The 22,313-nt window shown below is 39.9% G+C and overlaps 1 protein-coding gene across 2 annotated transcripts in view; it reads left to right on the top strand.

Annotated features, from left to right (window-relative positions):
* The window catches only part of LOC146857653 (synaptotagmin-9-like), an 827,160-nt gene that overhangs the window by 660,659 nt on the left and 144,188 nt on the right, over window positions 1–22,313 (top strand). For both annotated transcript variants that reach the window (XM_085648229.1, XM_085648228.1), the window contains exon 4: window positions 46–166. In XM_085648229.1, coding sequence (XP_085504355.1) covers window positions 46–166 — 121 coding nt within the window. The remainder of the gene's footprint in view (window positions 1–45; window positions 167–22,313) is intronic.

Raw genomic sequence — 22,313 nt, 5'->3', positions numbered from 1 at the left:
TTATCACTGAAGTTCTAAACTTTGTATATCCATTTTGTTTGCTAGGACAACGTGGACCTTGGAGACTTGATGTTTTCACTCTGCTACCTTCCTACTGCTGGGAGACTAACAATTACCATAATAAAGGCCAGAAATCTGAAGGCAATGGACATCACAGGGGCATCAGGTCAGATGGCCGCCATGAATCTCATTTGTATACAGTGTTCCTTTGTGCTCATTTTACTCATATTACATTTTTAACAAATGTGACAGATCCTTGGAAAACGCGTTCATTTATTTATTAATTTTTATTTTAGTTTGTAAAGCGCAACGGATACCTAACATGCGCCCTAGAAAAACATGTGTTATACACACCTCAACTAAGTCGTTTAAAGTCTTGTGCAGATTGATTAAAGATGAGCAACGTATAGAGTGGATGGACAAAAAGTTTGTTTACACCCTCTGACTGCCGTTACTGAATTCCAATGCAGTAAAAAAAATCATAAAAACAGCATTTAAGAAATTTGCAAAAAGAAAAATCTATGTGTCTTGTCAAATATGGTCAATGAACGGAATTGCTAATGAAAACTCAAATCTGATTGTCCGAGACTGTTTTGTCCTTTGTTTAATTCACGATTTGCAAGCTAACTATTCTGTTTGTGGAAAGCTCCTCCTCTTCAATAAAGGCCAAATTAGGGTACAAGGTTTCTTAAATGGTACATTCATTCTTAAATGGATGAGTTTGGTTGATCATTTTACCTTTGCAGGCTGTGAGAAATTGTTTTTTTGTTGAGGGGGTGCAATCCCCATTCAATAAATTGCCGCAGTCTTTGTTAGGGTGAACCACAAAAGTCGTTAAATTAACCTGTGTTGAACCCTCTTGCAGCCAGGCACACAAGCGGGCTTAAATTCAAGGCAATGTGTAAAAGTATTTATGCAACACACACACAGTAATAAAGTAAAACACAACACCATAAAAATCCCACACTAATTTAGAAAAATTGACAAATTGTCAAATTTAATAAATTATTTGACACCAAAACAACAAAAATCCAATCAGTAGATATGTAATTTGTTAGGTAACTAATATGCTTAAAAGCACAAAGCGCTGCTTCCAAGTTCAGCCTGTCTTTGATGGAGCGAGATACAGGGACCAGGTTAACCCTGCTGAATAGGTTATCTTATCAAAGTCTGGCATAAAGAGTCCAGTTCGTAGAAGTCGTAAGGAGCAGTGAGAGAGTCAGGGAGGGTGTCACAGATGGTCATTACAGTAGCGCCAAGAGCAGGACGGGTCTGGCGACAGTCATCGCTGTAGTGTGAAAATCCTGTCAGGCATCATGGACAGTCATTGCTGGAGCTTCGCAATGTAACTGTGCTGTAGTGCGAAGCGTAGATCTTGTGTTGCCGGTTCTTGCTGGCAGTCACTGTAACGCAACAGAGCTTTGCATTGGCGCAAATGGGCCAAAGCCTGCTTATCTTGAGGTTGAAAGCTGTGCCCTATGTTATTTTGGAAATGGGAGGATTGGTGTAGGTCCTGGCCAGCAGTTACAGCCTGTTTCCAGTGTTTATTGGTCATGTTTAGAAGCTTTGACAGTGGGCTTATAGGGCACAGAGATGGGACTCGGGCTATTGACAAATTTCACACTACGTACAAATATCTGGTTTGGGGCAGGGATACTGGGTCCAAAGTGTGACTGAAGGCCAAACCGTCATTCAAGCCCTAATTGTGTGCTGGCAAATACTTTTCACATAGAGGCCTGGTGGCAGGGGATTAGGATGAAGTACGTGTAAAAGCTATGTGACAATGTGCATCAATAATAACTGCGAAGAACTAATTTTCATGACCAACAGGTTTTGGGTTTAGTGATGCTCAGCACAAGGCATATTTAGCGAGACAGTGAATTACGAAAATATTGTGAAAAAAAATATTGTGATACACAAAAATTGTGTAAAAAATTTATTTTCAATATCGTAAGATAGAATATGGAAGATAGGGATATAATGTTTTTTAGGTATATAATTTAGTGTGTTTTTTATTGTTGTATATAATGATTATTTAATATAGTTGTATAGAATATTGTTTTTAAATTTTTTGGATAAGTATTATAATATTTGTATTTAGTTTTCAGTATAGTTTGTAATTTTTAATGTGAAGTAAAAATATTTTCAGATGTCGTTAGCAATGTTTAATTTAGTAGTGGTTTGTTGGGTTTGTATGGGATTAGGCTGGGACTTTATTTAACATGTAAAGTATAACATTTGACATAATAATACATGTTATTATAATTTATTTAATTCATTGATAAATAAGTATATACATTAATTATTAATAGATAGTTTAATCTGTTTTTTAATGAATTGTTAACTGTTCGTTCTATTGATTTAACTATGACATTGATGAATGAAATTTATATTTATGATTTTCAATTTTCTTTATTTCAATTCATTATTGATTTATTATTAATAATGTTTTGTTTTTATAATGATTTACTATTTTCAATATTTTGTTGGGGTGTGTTTTTGTGGTTAGTAGGGTAAGCAGTGAATACATTTTACATATTTATTCTATGTTTTATTTATTTGAAATATAAAAATTTAAGTTTAAAAGTGAATTTAATTGAATTTATATTAAATTAATATATTTATTTATGTTGAATATGCTTATTTACATAAAATAGGAGATGAAACAGAAGATCTGACCCCTCGAATGTCCAACATTTTCACTATTTTTGCTTATGCTGGAGAGGAAATAGTAAACCCAACCCCTTCAAAATCCAACACTTTTCCTTTTGTAGTTTAAATTGGAGTTAGAATTATAAATCTAATCCATCCAACATCCAACAATTTATCTACCATTGCTTATGAGGAAGTGTGCAGAGTAAATCTAACTCCTTCATAGTTCTACTGTTGTTTAGTTAGGGTTGTTAATATTTATTTCATTTTTTAAATACTTTAAAAATTATTTATAAAATATATAGTTTACCATTTCTTATTAGTTAGGGTTGTTCATATTTATTTCATTTTTAAATTTATTTTCAGATTATTGATAAAGCATATACGTTACCATTTCTTATTTATATTTGAATGTTGTTATTTTGTATTTATTTAGTCTTTTAAATATAATTTGATATTTGCTTTGTTCTATATTAATTTTTGTTAATTTTATTTGCATTATAATTAATAATCATCATGATATTACACTTTATTTCTGTTTTTGTGATACCGTAAAAGAGATACATAAATAACTTTACACATACAGACAATCAAAAGTTAAAACATTCATTAGCTGTAAATGAGTATAATCTAATTATAAGAAATTTTAAAAATAATCATATATTATTACTCCCATGACCTTGAAAAAATTAATCGCATATAATAAAACGGGCCTGATGTGAGAATATTACGCCTTCTTAAAAACCAGGAAATCATGAGGAATCTTGAAACTGCAAAAACCAAAGGGGGGTGGGGGTGGCTGGGTTAGTTTGTAAGTTCCCGAGACCCAGCTCATGGTTTCTAGTGCCCAGAATCCTACAAATAGGAGCAAACCATTTTGACCTGGGTTTGATTTAGAAAGGTAGGAGAAAAACAAGTGGGACACCGATTCTTTGTTATGCCTGCAACTAGGGCAGCTCTGATCCTTGGGGTTGTCTACTCCTGACCAGCCTGGTATAAATTAATCCAGAGGCAGAGTACCAAACCTGAATTGTACATACAGCTTTTTGGCCATCCTAGGTTCAACAGTATCCAGAAATGATTCTAGGAAATATGAATCTTTATGCTGTAGAAAGAAACAAAGTGCTGTGTTCATAAGAGGCTAAAAGATTAGACAGCTCTTGAATGACCTGTATTTGTTTTTCAGGTCTTTTGCACCTATACATGAACATCAACCCCCTGGAACACTCCAGAGGTCAACAAGACCAATCACCCTTGAAACTTTCTCTTATATGTTTAATCCAAGGGAATCGCACAGAACAGGGGTTGTTAAGGATTTCCACTAGACCACCACAGTATAAGTACAGCTCTTAGGTAGCCCATAGCATTCTCCAAAACAATAACGGTCTTAATTCTGTTTGATCTGAGATAGGTCTCAACCCAGTGTCAAGTCTTAGAGGAATCAATTACATATTGGGAGACTCATTATTGATCTAGGAAAAGGATTTTCCTCCAGCTCGAGCTCCTTAGTCATTTTATGTCCCCATAACTCTGCCCTGTATAGGGCTACCCCCAGTGCTTGACTGGTATATAGCTGTGTTACTGGGGAGATGAGTATGTAACTTCAATAATTCCCCTGTCTAATGACCTAGTTTTAATTTTCGTCTAGTGACATGGTGTCACCAATTCATGCTCTCATCAAGAGTCTTTTCTAAAAGTTTGGTGGTGAGGAAACAAAGGGGACCCTACAGTACCCCCGGTGCCTCACGCCATCTAGATGCACATGTGTCCCCCGTGTGCATGCTCACAAGTTCACAAGTGCCTCCAAGACATGGATTGCAGCAGTCCGTGCCTTGTAGATACTGTCATTGATGTTCTTGTTGCGTTGCCTATTTTATAGGCACCACCCTGGGAACACCAAAGAACCACCCCAGACTAGGAGAAAACTGATCTGATGGGCGTTTCATACACGGGTTTGGCGGTGCAGGAGTGGGGCGGTTAAACTCCTGCACCACCAAACTCATAATAGGCTCATAGATAGATAGATAGATAGATAGATAGATAGATAGATAGATAGATAGATAGATAGATAGATAGATAGATAGATAGATAGATAGATAGATAGATAGATGGATGGATGGATGGATGGATGGATAGAATTGCCCTATTTTTTGGCAATATTCAGGTATACAATATTTTATTTTCTGTATTTTTGTGGTTTACATAAAAGTATGTCAATTTGATGTTTTGGTTACCGATATTCTTGCCACGATATTTGCTTATCGCTATATTTTGATCCCCAAAATGTTATCATACAAGCAAAAACCACACCCAACATCCGTATTCCACAGATCACAGTTGAAAGCTGTCCTTTGTGGCAGGATTATTGATCAAAGGGCCTAGTAGTCCTGGCCCCTTGATATATGGCCATAAAACAATTGTTGTCTTGGGATTTTCATTTTTGATTTGTGTTTTTGTATCATTAGAGAAGTAATTTAGCTTAGATAGACATTGCTAATCCGGGGCAAATTGTTTACCGATGGCATTTTTAAAAATGGTGGATGTGTTGCAGTAATGATGTAATATTTATGGAACCATGAGACCTATATACTTCATTCTGGTGTCAAAACATTTGTTTTGGGGGTCAAGTAGTCTTATAGAGTCCAAAAATAAATGCTCAGAACAACCCTTTAACCATTTTCCAAAATGGCGTCTCTATAAGGTTTTATTTTAGCAATCATATTGGTAATTTATTTTAATATTGTTTTTTTTCTGGTTTTCTGTTGATTCAAATTCATAAACATAAGCAAATCAGGTGGTAGCAGAGAATCTATACCTCCTGACAGAGTGTTGCTAACTACAAAATCTGGGGACTCCTTCAATAAAGAAAAATGATATGCCAAACTAATCCAAAAGAAAATCTAACATCAACTGTGGCTGGACAGAAGAGAGTTTGAGATGCTGTAGAAATATGGCAAGACGAAGTTCACAAAAGATTTAAACTGATTGGTGAAGAGGATCAAATATTTTATCATTGGAACAGCAAGTGCTACATGTCGTATACAATGGAAAAAAGCCTGGAAATGAAGTGTAAAAAAATAGCAGAAACCAGTGAATCACAAAAAGAATTCAAGTCTTCAGAAAAAGCAATGACAACCAGATTTATTCCCCATCCACTTAGAAGATCGATGGCTACCCTTCTTCCACCCCCAATAACTGAACAGAAAGCAGAGTATCTTCAATGTGTTATCTGTGGTTTAGCCATAACAAGGGCCAAAGGGATTGATGAAATAACAAAGTAGAGAGTATGTGAGTCTCAAAGGGATTTATTTTTTCATCTGCAGCTAATTTCTTCCAATATGACGTTTTCAGCCCAGTAACGGATCTAAACAACAAGGTGAATGTATATGCAGCAGATTCGTATGCCCACCCGAACTGCATGCATGCATGCTTTCGAAAATATGAATGTAAAATAAGCTCCCAGCAGCATTGTAACCTCCAGCCTTCAGTTAAGTTTGCACTCTTTGAAAAAGCAAATGAAGTTTTAAAGCCACTCTTGAGTGCTGGCTACAGGTTCACACTCAGTGAGATCAGAGAAATAATGGTCAACATTGGTGAAACTGTATTGATCCATAATAATGAAATCAATATTTTTCTGGTGAGACTGTACAATGACAGAATTCGTTTTTGTATGTCTAACAAAAACAATGGGCCACTTATATGTTATAAGCTGATCTGACTCCTGAAGTTCTTGCTGCCAAAATATGAATACATGATGCAGTAAAATCATCAGGTACCATTTTAAGAAACATCCTGAAAGATTTAGATTTTGGACTCTATGACAGAGTTTGTGGTGCCCCAGAGCTCCGCAAATCATTGGAGTCAATAAGAATGCCTGATGTTGTCGCAACATTTTTTACATCATTGTTTAATACCAGCAAAGCAAAACTGTTGCAAATTAAAGTTCTTGATTTCAGAACAGAAGCCGACATCACTGATGATGGCTTTGAAGATATAAGCGAATAAGTGAAAGTTACGAACCATTAGTCTTATGCCCTGCTAATGTACTGGCTTTTCCAAATCATGTTGTACACAAATTACATCATGACAAAAAGAAAATTCCACTACACATGATGAGTGCCCCTCCAATCTATTACAAGTGCAAATGTAAATAGCTAATCAATTCAATGAATAGACTGGTGTTCCAGCAAGTTATAACGACAGAAGTACCGAGCAGCTTGTTAGCAGCTCATGCTGTAAAATCTTTTGAATCCTACAGCACACCACTTCCAAGTCACTTTACCAGGAAAGGCTTTACATTTGCTGCTCTTGATAATTTTTCATTTTGAAGACAGCTCTTCTTTGTCTGGAACATCCAGCACACATTATCCTGCCATGGTGCTTTTTCAAGCCTACACCAATGAAGTCGCTGCTGGAAAACAAGCTGTGTCAGCTGTAGGCATCAACAAATGAAGCTGCAAACTTATAACCCACTGCCTGCAAAATCACTTCAAGCCATCAACATGTCCAAGTCTACTAGAAAGTTTCAAAGTGGCTGAGGACATGAGATCTCTTGTACCTGATGCTGTTGTCCACATAGCTGATTTAACTGAATTGATCATATCGCTTATTCGGTGCAGACTTAAGGATGAAGAAAAGCCAGTTTGTCCATGGGCTGGAATTTATGCTGCAAGCTCCTAGAATGCCATCTCACTGAAGAAGGTCGAGCTTTTACCAGTAATACCATCTCCAGTCACAAACTATGCAACAGTATACACAGCTCTAAAAAATGTCCAAAATGTCCATGCTCAGTTTCAAGACCAGCCTATTCTGCCAATTTTCTGCAATTAAGGTGTTTTCCAAGCTGTAACTGACATTTCTATGAGCAATATAATAGAATTTTATGTCCTTTATGCAATGATGGGCATTTTCCACATGACGAAAGTTGCTTTGCGGTGTGTAGGAAGTTATCTCAGTGGATGTTACATAGACAATGCACTTTTTGAGGCTGAAATCTTTGGAAGCAAAACTGTCCAGTCTTATTAAGCGGAACTCATTATGTTCACTCTTTACAAGGTATGCTCACTATATCTGCAGCTATAGCATTGAAATGCTTTCTGGAGCAAGAAAGACACATTAGGTTTTGTATATCTTATTTCAGAAGTGAACAAGGCACATTCAAAAAACATAATGCAAAGCAAGACAATGTTCAATACACTCAGTTCAAAATCAGAAAATCTGAAAATGAAGTTCATTGAGTATGTCAAAGAATGTGAAGACAATCACGTCTTTACAAGTACTGGGGAAATGTTTTACTCATAATAACTCTAGTGAAAAACATGGTACAAGCTGATCGGGAAGGTGATTGGGAGCTGCACTTGAAGACTGTGGAGTCACTGATTACTGTGTTTCACAAATTGGGAGCTGCACATAAAGATTGTGGAGTCACTAATGACTGTGGTTCACAAATTAGATTACATAAACTACCTGAGATATGGGTCCTGGTATTTGAAAAGAGAGATGAAGCTAGAGGTGGAAAAACCATACTTCTGCAGAAAATCAATCTAAAAGACATTTTGTGGTGAAAGATGGAGAGGGAAGATTCAATGTTGCGGCTCCAGATTTGAAACTGTAACAGACGATCCAGAGATCACAGAAAAGCTCCATGGAAAACTGTTGGTCAGACATCTAAAAGTAAATATGTTGCTCAATGGCAACTAGTTTACCAATAATTCCTTTCTATTTACAATGTTTTCAGAGAGATGATAAATTCAAAATTAATAGACCATCATGAAACTGTTACTCATCATGATCTTGTGGGACAGAGAGTGGAGCGTTTTAATAAATATGATGACAGCCTACTTAATTTCATGCAGCAGCAAGGAAACCTCTTTGAAATGATTGAGCCTGTGCGACTACACAACTTTGTGACCAAACAATATGTGGATAACAATATAAGGACACATCTACTATGTGTCCTTCTGTCAAAACTATACCTGGGTAAAACTATACTCAGAATTGATGCAGGAGAGTTTTGTATTGAGAGAGAAAAAGCTGTTTGACATAATCACCAAAGCTAAAGGTCCACGCTTTAATTGCCATAGTGAGAGTTTCATCCAACCAGACACTACAAAACAGGTTACAAAAAAACAACTTTCGCAAGAACATAGAGAGATGGATGTAGCAAAAGAAAGGGGTGAATTTATCAAGGACAATCTGTTGCATGATCTTCTTCCAACGAACGCATTATTTGATGGAGATAGTAAACCCAAACCAGTAAACCACAAACATGTACAAGAGCTCAAAGAAATTTCACCTGAAGAATTTCAATTCGGAAAGTGTTCTCTTTGAAAACTGTTGTTGTTTTGAACTATATGTCACAATTGCAAATAATCAAGATTTCATCCAAGCAAAACTTCAAAGAGGTCATTCAGACTGTTCTACAGATATCAAAGTCAGTGTGCACCTTACAAGAACTGCACATTGCCTTTGACAGTTATTTTGAACTATTGTTAGAGAATGTGAGAGAATCAGGCGAATGTCTACAAGTGGAACAATTGTCCTTGCTTGCATCAGAGATTCAACAACATCGATACCTGTGCAACTTGATGAATTCTGGTCATCAATATCAAATAAGAGGAAATTGTAGATTTTAACACTCCAAAATATTGAAACATTGCTGATGTTTCAGTGAACACTGAATTTTCAGTTATTGCAAGTGTAATCATTGTCAATGAGGAGTTGGTGCATGCATATATATATTCAAAAGGTACGAGCCATATTGTTCAAGAACATAACAGCAAATTGGAGGAAGCTGACCTTCATGTTGTGCCACATGTTGAGTGGGTGGTTCCAAATGGTTTCAATCAAGTCATTGTACTGTCAAATGACACAGATGCTAATATTGTGCTACTTAGATATGTTGCAATGTTTTTAAGTCATGGATTTTCAGAGTTATTGATAAGTTATGGAGCAGACGAGAAAAGACCCTTAATCTCGCTTCATATTTTGTACAAGAAACTTGACCCAGAGATGCCTAGTGTTCTTATCAAGGCACATATTCTGAAGTGTGACACGATGAGGAAAATTGGAACAAAGCTTGGAGCTTTAACTGCTGAACCTGTGAAATTTCCTAAAGGATTTGCTGGGAAAGAAGAAAAATTTGACTTTATAGACGTAGAAAAATACCTTGTGCATGTGTGGAAAACGAGTTCTGACTGTCACACATTTGATGATGTTCGGTACAGTGAGTTCAAGACATCAGTACAACTAAGAGACCTTCCAGCAACGTCATATTCTGTATGTGGACACATTAAAAGAGTGTTCTACTTGATCAGAAGATGTGTAAATGTTTTGGATCATGCATATGTAGAGAAAGATCCATGTGAATTTGATTGGGAAGATATTGATGGGGTGCTAAACCCTACAAAATTTCTAAGGCCTCTACCCATAGAACTTACACGTACTCGTTGTGTCTCCGACCCCCCCACCTCTTCCCTCCTTCATTCTTTGCTCGCCTCCCCCATTCCTTTCCTCTCTACCCTGAATCTCTCCCCCCCTGACTGCTTTGTTTTTCCTTGTGCCAATTCTCCGCTTAATCTCCCTCCCCTTCGCCCTTTTACATTACCGCTTTACCCTCTGCATGCCTTGAACCAACGGATGTAACTTGTAATTGACGTACCGTCTGTAACAATGTGTAACTTGTAACCTGTGTAACTCTCCTCATGTAAAGCGCTCTAATACCTCCGGGTCTAGCCAGCGCTATATAAAACTCAAGCAAATAAATAAATAAATACAAGTACTTGCAAAACCTGTGCTACAATAAAATGTCCCTGTCGATATGCTCTCCTCAAATGTTCAACATTCTGCAAATGTACCAACAGCGATTGCCGAAACAAAAAATTAATTGCACTATGAAAAGGAGTGATAAACATTATAGTTTTTCATATTCAGATCATAAACATTGTTTGGTGTATACATAAAAGGATTAAGAATCATTATTATTTGTTTCATTTCAATGTCTTTGCTTCCTCTTTTATAGCTGCCATTTTGGAAAATGACAGGAGGGTTGTTCTGTGGAGTTACTTTCTGTCTCTAGACTACTTGAACTCCAAAACCTATGTTTTGACACCAAACTGAGGTATAAAGGTCTCATATTTCCTGAAATATTACATCATCACTGCAACATATTCACCATTTTTAAAAATATCATCCCAAAAATTTGGCCTGGATCAGCAATGTCTACCCAAGCTAAATTACTCCGCTAATGATCCAAAAACACAAATCCTGCCAAAAAATCTCTGAACAACAATCTTTCTACAACGGTATATCAGGGTGCTGGGACTAAGTTGAGAGCCACACCCAGAGTTCACCAAAGGCTATACCAAGTATGCTGTATCTGCAGATGCTCAAAAACATGTGATATGTATGTATGTAAAAGTGAATGGAAAAAATCACTGAACAAAAGCTTTTATTAATTGCAGTTGTGTAAGTGTGAAAGACTTCCGTTTTCGAATTTTTGCAAAGTGCTATTGAAGCTTCACAGCTGGCTGTAGTTTGAAACTTTTTTTGACACTCTGAGATATCCACATGAACTTCTAGCCAGTTAGGACCATTTATGTGGCATGTATCGTTATCTAGCTCTAAAGAAATATCCTACAGAAGGAATTATTTTCAGAAAACAGTTAACAGTATACTCCCCTATGTCATTGTGCATAGCAAAGCTCCTTAAAATTACGCTGGCATAGGAACTATTCTACAGTCATCTTCCTTCATAGAAATATAACATGCAGGTAGATGATGTAGATTGTGATGGTCTGGCTGGCTTGTATCAGCTTTCTATTTAAGTTAATACTATGTTTAGCAAACAGAACAACTCTTTGCATAGGCTAAGATGAAGAAAAAAGACCTCTGCAAACTTTGTGACGGAATCATTTAGTAAGGTTTGTCAAGTCGCTGGCAGAAAAACAATATGTTCAATTAATACTTTGATATTTATTCTACATTTAATAAAATAACTTTCAAAACTTCAGTTGAAGGGCCATTTATGTTGCAATCCAAAAAACCCTAAATACTGAAATCCATGAGTTATAGTGAGAAAGGGAATCAACTGCCCCCATAACCACCTTGTATAATCCTATACGTCAAGTCAAATATAATATAAACCTCACCACAGACATTACTAGTGATTTCAGTGATGCCACAACAAAAAATTTTTTTGCATCTGTTTTTTAACAGTGAAAATACAGCATTCTTTCTATATAAAACCATTTTGACAACATGTGTACATTGACACTGTAATGTCGACGTATTGTAGCCTTTCAGCTGCAAATTAGTTTCTATATGAATATGAAGTGCTTGTTAATGTTGCTGTTGAACCACTGTTCTCTGTGTACACAGATGACAACACTGGTGTGATCTCATTAGAAATTGAGGCATCAGCAAAGCTGCAAAAAGATTGTTCTTTTCCACTTCAAAATTAAAGTACTATTTAATATGTATGATGGTTTCATTGCCTAATGTAAATGTATCAGTTTGGTATTCCATGTAAATAGCAACTCGAAAATATTGTGCGACCATAATATGATGGTAACAATATTGCGACTAAAGCAATATCATGAGAAAAATAGAAAAAGTAAGTATATAATTTGCTTTACTTTTTTATAATTATATCGAACTCCAAAATAAATAACATTTGATATCTTAATTTTAGTATGTTGTTTTATGGTTTTGTTTCGTTATTTCTTTTCATTATTGTGAATTTTGTTTTGAACTATATTTAAATATTATATCAATTTATTTTTAACAATTGCATTGTTGAATTTAGTGTACAATTGAGTGTGTATGTTTTTTAATTACTTCATTAATGTTAATTGATAAATGTATTATTTATTTGTTCACATATTTTATCACATTTGTAAATGTTGAATGAATTTTAATTTCGCATTGTGGGCTTAAATGTGGGGATTGGCTTGGCAGTGTATTTTTTTACATTGTATATTAATTCATTGTAAGAAATTGGAGAACTGGTTGATGGGGCTTAAATTCTTTTGATGCAGCAATCACAGTTCTTCTCGGAGTGAAATCAGAAACAAACCCTAAATTAACCTGTGCTTTAGTAGCGTGGCACAGAGCATTCAGGCTTAGCTAACACTAACATAGTGAAAACACGCCACAAAAGTAGCCCACACCAGATTTAGAATAATAGAGTCATTTGTTATAAATAAACCAAAACAACATAAACCCAATCAGTAGAACTGTAGATATTCAATTTTAAAGATTTCAGGGCAAATAGTGGCAACTGTGGATATCTGGTCATGCCAGACTGGGGCAAAGTCAGAAGTTCAGTTTGACCGTGGTAGAGCGCTGGCCAGCTACAGGGACCTAGTTAGGCCCACTGAATAAAGTACATTAAATTCTGCTTTGCAGAGCATTATGATCATCCATATTGTAGATGCATAGCGCAGCCGTAGCGATGTGTCGGTTCTGAGATGCGAGGTTGTTGAGGATCCTGTTGATCAGGGCTTGCAGTGCGGAGTCTGAAGTCGAGAGTGTGGCACGCAGTGGGGGCGATGTACCTGTTCCGAGGAAGTCCGGGGCTGCAATGACGAGCCCTGAGTTATCGAGGCTGCCATCAAAGAGGGCTGGGAGGGCCTGTGCCAAGAATGCGTCACACTGCAACGGTCCTGATGCAGCATTAGACTGCTGTACGATGCGGGTCATTGAGTCATTCTGATCCATGCAGTAGCCACAATACGTTCATTCTGCATGGGTTTGCACCGTGTAGCAGAGGAGATGCTTAGGTTTTGCTGGATCCACACATGCTGCCAGACCACATTAGGCCCACTTCCACGGGCCCAGGACTGGGGTGGCTCCACTTAGCAGGGAAACTCACAGATAGCAGAGTTCAGGTACAGGTGCAAGGTTGGTCAAAGTCTGTTGTGTCCCTTAAGCTTCAGATCAGGAGGCCAGCCAAATATCCCTGGGAGTCACTCTGGGGTTTTAAAGTCAAGAGATGCAGGTCCAGTCCTGCTCACCAAGGCAAGAGAGCATCAGGCAGTAGGTGAGCTCCGCAAGGCAGCAGTTCTGCTGGGCAGATTAGAAGTCCTGCAGCAGCATAGCAGTCCTTCCTTTTGGCAGAGCATCCCCAGGTCCAGAGGTGTACTGCAGAGATGGTGTATGAGGTCTAGTATTTATACTCAGTTGTGCCTTTGAATTGGGTAGTAGCTTCTAGAGGTTTTCTTTTGAAGTCCATGGGTCCTGCGTTCTCTGCCCTTGCTCCAGACTAACTACTAACTAGCATACTACTAACTTCCTTTATGTGGTGTCAGGAGATAGCCTATTCAAGTGTGAGCAGGGCTCTTGGAGCTCATCCCTCTCATTCTGCCAGTGACGGCCCATCCAGTCACAGCTAAGCTCCCAATTGTATGTGGATGTCTAGGAGCAATACACAAATCTCAACTGTCAGCTACACCCAGTCATACGACCAAGGCTATAGGTACTAAATTACTAAAATAGAAAAATGCTAACTTCCTAAAAGTGCCATTTTTAAAATGTTTACTTAAAATTCAACTTCACCACAAGTTAGGAGTTTTTATTACAATTCCAAAGACACCAAACATGAACTGGTTACCTATTCCCATTTGGAAATTATTGCTTATTAAATGTAATTAGGTAACGCCATTGCTATCCTATAAGAGAGGTAGCCTTGCAGTAGTGAAAAATGAATGTAAGAGTTTTTCACTACCAGGATTTTCAACGTACTTGTACTAATTGTTAACTACACTGCGACCTGTCCTATTGGCTGTTCAAGGTCTACTCTAGGGCTTACTTATATGTATTAAAAAGCAAAGTTTGCACCTAGTATATGGTCTATTTTGCCAGGTCAAAATGGCAGTTAACACTGCACACACATGCTGCAATGGCAGGCCTGAGACATGTGAAATGGCTCCTGAAGTGGGTGGCACAATAAGGGCTGCAGGCCCACTGGTAGCATTTAATATACAGGCTCTGGACACATATAGTGCCACGTTACTATGGACTTACAAGTAAATTAAATATGCCAATTGGGGAAAAGCCAATGTCACCATATTTTAAGGAGTGAGCACATGCACTTTAGCACCGGTTATCAGTGGTAAAGTGCTCTCGGGCATATTCTCAAGGACTTATTGCAGAGTTATCAGCACTTTAGCGCAGCAAAAGTGGTGAAAGAATTATCGCCCCATTCTCAAGCTGGTGCAAGCTGCTGATATCGCCAGTTTTCTAGTGACAGCTTCAGCAAAAAACATCGCCACGGATGAGAGCGACAACTAATTCTAATGATATGCAGAGTAGACGTTCCCGTGCAAAAACACACAAAAACACCACTTCGCAATATTCTCAACGACCAGCCAGACCTGTGATGCGATCCAAAAACAGGCGATAAGGCGCATTAGTAGCAGGGATTTAACGCCTGCCTTTTACTTGTGTAAAGCAGGATGACTACCTGCAGTATGAAAGGGAGCCCAGACCAGAGCCACATCTGAAGACCAACACATGTCATGGAGACACTGATCATGCAGCTCGGAAACCCAAGAGGTCCACAACACCCACCGCCACCACCCCCATGCCCCTCACTGGACCACCTCCCCCGGGACTACCACCGAGGCAGCACAGAACAGGACAGAAGACGTTCCTAACACGCACCAGCCTTAGAGACTCCATGCCAGAGAAAGTCATTGCCCACTGCAGGCACAAAGGGACAACCATCCTCCACATCCCAACCTACATTGCCCACAGGCTGACGGTACCAACACAGCGGACAACCAACATCCCTCCGCAGACAAAGCTGCTGGCTGTGCTGCACCTGTTGACCCTGGTACCGCCCAACCAACAACTGCCAGAGTCGGAGGAGTCTCTCGGCCAGCCCTATCAAACTTCCTCACACGTCTTGGATGCATGTCCACAATAGCAACGGCGGGCCCCTGTATCCGCACCACACGACAGTTCCAATGCGTAGTATTCCTGTGTAACCAACCCCAACACCAGCCGTTGCCAGAAGCTTCTGTGCCCCAGATCCAAGATTGTAGTAACTGAAATGAGGGTACGCACGGTCATGAAGTCCAGTAGTCAACAGTAGTACAAAAACAGTCCTTTATGACAAATACACAAATAAACAATACAAAAAGCACCGCCACCGTCCAATGGGGAACTTCATCAGGGCAACGTGTGGATTCAAGTAACTGCATATGCTGCGGGAACTCCCCAATACAATTCCATACTCCGTAAGTCAGTATTCAGAAACCTGTTGGACAAATGGTGACAATGGTCAAGCGTCCGTATAAGCACAAACCTAATCTGGTACAGTGTGTAGCACTTGGACAAACCAGTATGCTTACAGGAAAGACAAATCCTGCAGAAAAGACCGTTACAGAAGTACGTGTGGTCGTAACCTTCGTAGGAAAGAAAAGGAAGGTTACGGTCACACGAACTTCTGTAATGGTCTCATGATGCAGGATTTCTCATACCTGTAAGCATCACGGTTTGTATCAGCTTCATACCCATGCACCTTTACTCCCCCCACCCAGCCACGAGGGCGCCGCCATGACCAGTGGTGCCTATGTGATCCTGTGCGCTTGCTGCACCACAGCCCTGGTCCCCAGACCGGTCCGCTGCCCAGCGATGACTGCCCGCCCCTGCGCACCCAGGCCTCAATGCTCACCTGCCGCCACCGGCGTGTCTCCAAGAGGGCAACCTCCTCAGCCGATCACTGGATTCTGAGCCACAGGGTGTGGTGTGGGTGTAAACCAGCCCTCAGGGAGCGGCTGTGGCATGCTGACAACTAGACCTATGATCAGCAGATCACTACAGGGACCTGGGACATGTAACATTGTCCCCCCCTGTAAGCGTAAACAGAGTGGGCTGGCCCGGCGCATGCCAGTCCAGCGTAGGGGTGTGAACAATGACCCCGGGGCTCTGGGTGTGGTTCCGTTCAGGGCTGGACAAGAAAGCAACTAATGCGTGTGTCTCTGTTGTAGTGTTGGCGCCTCCAGGACCGCAATCGGTAATGTTGCACCCTGTGACACAAGTTCCACAACATGAGCAACATGGACGTAAGGGGGAATCACTGACCCTACATTCATCCATACTTTCATACTTGAATGATCATAGACATGACACATCTGTGTTAATTTGAATGTTTAATGCACATTCAGTGGAGTGTTGTAGCTGGAGCAGTACAGGGCCATGCAAACTTTACATTGTTGGCCCGTGGAGGGCCAGCCAGAGTCCTTCAGGGAATGACAAGTACCTCAGAAGAGTAGGAGTTCAGTCCGCAGTCTGATAGCTGTGTCATTGGTGACCAAACAGAATATGCCAGTCCATGTCAATGTCCAAGGTGAGTGTCACAGAGTGCATCGGGGATGGTGGAATGTGATGATGCAGAGGGCAGAACCAAGCAGAAACAAGCCATATGGCAGAGATGAATGCTACTGCTTCCTTCTTACCCGTAAGGCATAATCATCCTCATCTTCATCCTTTGATGTTTCATGTGCCTCACATGTGGGTGGTGGTGTTCTGTCTCCAGCACTGTGTAGCACTGACACATCAGGGGGCGGAGATGTGGATGTCGAAGCAGCAGCAGCATTCATCTGTGCCAGGCCTTGTGGCAGCAATGCATGACGAGGATCTGCAGGACATGGTAGATCCCAGCTACATGACGCTGTTGTGCAGCCGTGGCAGCCATTCCTTCCGCCTGCACCCGCTCCATGTTCTCCATGGTCCTCCGCATGTGTCCCAACTCCCGGATGACACCGCTGGAGCCACTCTTACTAGACAGTTGTCCTTGTCTCTGAGTAGGACTCCAGCGATGTCATCCATGGATCGTTGGAGGGCATGGAGCGGACTGTGGGTGTCCGTTAGGGACTATAAGTGGTCCCTAATGGGACTTAGAAACCCACGTATGGCATCTAGTTTGGCTGCCATGGGGTCGCACCCCACCCACACCTGATCAGCCATCTTCTCCTGGCACCCTAGCACATGTCCTTGGAAGGCCATGTGTTGTTCGTGTGGGTCCTGGGAGACAGCCATGGTGGTTGGTGCTTCCTGCTGTGTGGTCTGTGCATGGGGTGAGGTCTCCTGGATGCAGCTGGGCTGCCATGCTCCTGGAGGTGGGGTGCTGAGGGTGTCCATGAGCTCTTGGAGGGCGTCGGTGTCAAAGGTGAGGAGGTCCTCTTCATTATCAGTGAAGAGTTGTTGGGTCTGCTCTGCAGGATGTGTTGATTCTCCATCTGCAATGTGAAGGGGAGATGCAGTTTAACATTGTGCTCACATGTATGTTGACGCATTGTACAAGTTTACGTACAGACTGCATGAAAATGTACATTGTGACTGTCTGGGAGGAGCTGCCTATTTGATGCGGGACATTGGACATTTCGACAACATCACGGTTGTGTGTTTGTACTTGTTCATCATCATCTCACATTTCCCGCTATGCCAAATGTGATTGGCCAGTTTCTACACACAAGTGGCAGCAGTTGTGTCCTTTGTTCTGTTGTGTACGTGTTGCAGTTTGTACCACATTGTTGTCAATGTTGATGTGCTCTGCTTCTTATGTGTGTGTGCTGCATTGTGGGAGAGTCACCCCTGCATCTCTGATTTTGTTGGCCCTTATCCCTTTCAGGCGGTGTGCCTTTCAATTCTTTGCTTATACAGTGCTGAGATGTTGCAGACTTGGGTAAATTGGACCCCAGCAAAAATTAGATCAGAAAATGTGGAGGAGCAAGGCAAATGTTTGGGGCCAGACCACCCAAAGGCTGGCAGGTCTAACAATCATGTTTATTTTTTAATGTGTTATTATAATTGTCATTTATTTGTTTATATGCTAATTATTTTTCAATTATTTTGTGGGATAAGGGCAATGCTAGGAGAATGGGTGGGCAATGTTTTAATACAATTTTTTTGCATTATACATTGTAAAGTATTATTTTTTAACCATAACATATTTAATTACTCCTCTTTTGTGTGTTTTCTGGATGAGAGTTGATGGATCCTGTTTATTTTAAATATATATTTCCTAATTTTTATAACATATTTTGATGTTCATTTATAATGTTTAAAGCTTCCATTTCAATTCATGACATAGTTTTAATGTGTGTCGATATTACCTCGGTGAAGTAAATATTGCACCCCTATCTCCCTCAAAGTATGCCCTTTCACCAATGTTTCTTAGACTGGAATTATAATACGCCCTGTTTGACTTCACAGAAAGAGTAGGTAACAAGCCGATTCAGCCTCTTTTAGAAGTTTATATGTATAAAATGTCTACCTTTTTTAATGTATAGTGATTTTACGGTTACAGGGACATTACCAAGCTGCAGGTAGAGGAGAATCAATTCTGCTGGCATTCGATCTACCCTCATCAACTCCTCAGTTCTTTTTACACAAGGAATTCGGCATGACCTACGTAGTGTATCAAATTAAGGTTACACCACTATTGATATGTGTTCTGCCAGGGCTAACAAGCATATTGCGTTTATTCAGGAGATTATTACCGATAGATTTAACTGTGAAAAGGGTATTTCCATTCCTCGGATAAATTATGTGCAATGTACCTCTAAAGTCATAGGATGGAATTAATTGTTTACGTCTCCCCATTTGTTAACTAAAGCAGATATCTCCAGAGTTAAAAAGCTTTTCATAAGGTATTGTGGGACATCCCAGGCGCAAGAGGAGAAGAGAAAAATTCTATTGTGGGATTATGCTATTGTTTGAACATCAGCAATCCTTGAGCCACATCTGTCCTGGGTTTTGAGCCCTTGGGAAAGATTACTCTTAGCTATGAACTATAAGATCCCACTTTTGCTTTCACTTATGTCAATATGAAGTAGCATCTGTTTTTGTTTGCCCTTACGATGAGACCTCTGTATAAACCCTATAAAATTTTGGCTTTTTTTTGTAAATATTATAAATTTCAAACCAAAATGCTTATAAAACCAAAACCGTTTTTTAAACTGTGTGGTTTTTGCCTAAAAACTTAATTAATTTATTGTTTGATATTTTTCTTTTTAACATTAACAATTTTAAGTGTATTTATGTTTATTTGTACCTGAAAAATGTATATAATACTTTTATGATTGTTTTTGAGTATTAGAAAAGGTTTGTTGATTGATTGAATGAATAGTACATTTTTCTCCCATCCCAAATATAGATTTCCAAAATATTTGTGACTGCAGTAAATCCACCTTACCAATGTATGCTCTTTCACTAATGTTTGTTAGAATGTAGTTAGAATAGTAAATCTATCCACACCTGCTGCCCATGTTTGCACTTTCCTCAATGTTTGTTAGACTGGAGTTACAATAGTAACTCTCATCCCCTTCTTCCCAATGTTTGTTAGAATGGAGTTATATCAGTAAATCTGACACCCCAAGCCCTTTCTCCAGTGTTTTAGGACTGTAGTTAGCAGAGCTATTGCCCCCCCCCCCACACATTATGCATTTTTTTCCCATTTTCTGTTACACCGGACATAGAATAGTAGCCTCCTTCCAATATATTCATCTTAATCAGTGTTTCCTAGATTGTATTTACATAGTAAATCTGCTCCTTGTATTCATTTTTCCCAGTGTTTGTTGAAAAGTGTATAGAATGGTAAGTATCACCCTTGTCAACAATCTATGTTTTTCCCCAAAAGTCTGTAGGATTGTAGTTGGAATTGTGTATTTGAATTGTTTTAGTATTTTTGCAATGGGTTTTGTTGGTTGGCTGAGTTATGCACCTAGGCCAGGCAGAAACCACAACTCTAGCTAGGTTAAGTTAGATACACACTAAAAGATAACCTGTGCTCACCCTCTGGTAGCTCGTCTAAAGAGGCAATATGCAAAGACGTTGTGCAACACACACACATAATAATACTATGAATACTCCACAAGGTTTAGAAAAATATGTTATTATAATCTTAACAAAACAAGACCACAATGACAAAAATCCAATGTATTGAAGCTGAGATATTGAATTTTAAAAGAACAAATGCAGTAAAGTGCTTAGAAGCAATTAGCGCTAAAAAGGTTACTTCAGGTCGTGCAGGACTGGGGCAAAATCAAAGTTCGGGAAAACCGTGATGGAGCGCCGGCCGGTTACATGACCCATGCAGGCCCCAGTGAACAAAGTTGGGGAGAGGAGTTGGCCTAACGGCTAGGGCGGTCAACCTTGAATCTGGGGAACTGGGTTCGAGTCTCGGCAATGACGCTGAACATCCTGTGATTCTGGGCAAATCACTTAATCTCCCCGTGCCTAACAAAAATGACTGTTTGTCCTCATGTAACGTAACTGGTGCTATGTAAAGCGCTCTGATACCCGATTCGGGTCAAGTTCGCGCTATGTAAAACTCTATAAAAAATAAATTTAAAAAAAGTATCTTTCCTATTCGCAAAACAGCCAGATAGGTCGATGTCGACCCCGCAGGTGCAGGATGCATCAATCTTCTCCACACTATGAAGGCGATGTGTCAGTTCCGAAGACCAGTGCCGGAGTAGAGAAACGTCAAGCAAATAGCCGGATTCTCTCATTCAGTCGAGGGGATGCGTTGAACTCAGCAAGCTGCAGCAGCGTTGATATGCTGTCCGATGACTCGATCTCTGGTGTCAAAGTGCTGGTTCCAATGTGATGCTCCGATTTGATTCCCGCAACCGGGTCGATGTGCCGGTACTGCTACATGCAGACAGGAGATGTGTCGACATTCGTGTTGCAAGTATCTGTTCCACTTCCAGTGAGCCAGGCGCAGGAACAGGGATAGAGACTTGGATATCCCTGAGTCTCAAGCAACAGGAGGCAACCGAACAAGCCCTTGGAGATCACTTGGAGTGAAAGCAGAGTCCAGCTCTCCTAAAGTAGAGTCAGAGAGCACCAGGCAGCAGGGAAACAAACAGAAAAGCAGGCCTTCCAGATAAGCAGTCCAGCTGAGTCCTTTAAGCAGCACAGCAGTTCTTCTGGCAGAGCTTCAGTTACAATTCCAGTAGTATCTGATTTTAGGGGGTCGGAGACCCAGTACTTATACCCAAAAGTGCATTTGATGTGGGGATGAGTTCAATGCAACTCTCTGAAGTACTCAAGTTTCTCTTTCAACCCAGCCTTGTCTGCCTGGCTATCTGTATGGGGAAATCATTCCTTTGTGTGGTGACAGGACACTGCCTATTTAAGTTGGGTGTTAGCCCCTCCCTTCTATCCAGCCCAGGCAGCGCCATCAGAATGCAGATGTATATAGATGGGTATGGTACTCTGACACACTTATTCTTCCTGTTTTGTCGCTGTCTGCAGTGAATTCACAAAGAGTAGTTGTCACCCAACCCAGACGTGTATTGGAGACAGGCTATCAGGCTTCACCAGTAAGGAGGATTTATCATTATCATTCCAAGGATATGAAACATGAAAAAGTTACTCATCTCTGATCAGGAATTGCAGCTTAAAAATGTATTATGGAATTCTCAATGCTATACACCAATGTCTCCAAGTTTAAGGGAGAAGCGCATGCACTTCAGCACTAGTTAGCAGTTGTAAAGTGCTCTGAGTCCTAAGGCCAACAAAAAGTATCAGCAAAAACAGGAGGTAAAAGGCAAAAAGTCTGGGGAGAGATCTCCCTAAGGATGACAAGTATCACAGTTCTGTATTGGTGTTAGGTTGCAATATGTTGTTGGGATTGTTTGAACATT

Source organism: Triturus cristatus, chromosome 3_2 (genome assembly GCF_964204655.1).
Source record: "Triturus cristatus chromosome 3_2, aTriCri1.1, whole genome shotgun sequence".
Taxonomy (NCBI): Eukaryota; Metazoa; Chordata; class Amphibia; order Caudata; family Salamandridae; genus Triturus; species Triturus cristatus.
The sequence above is the reverse complement of the archived record's forward strand: the minus strand, read 5'-3'. Positions and strand labels throughout refer to the sequence as shown.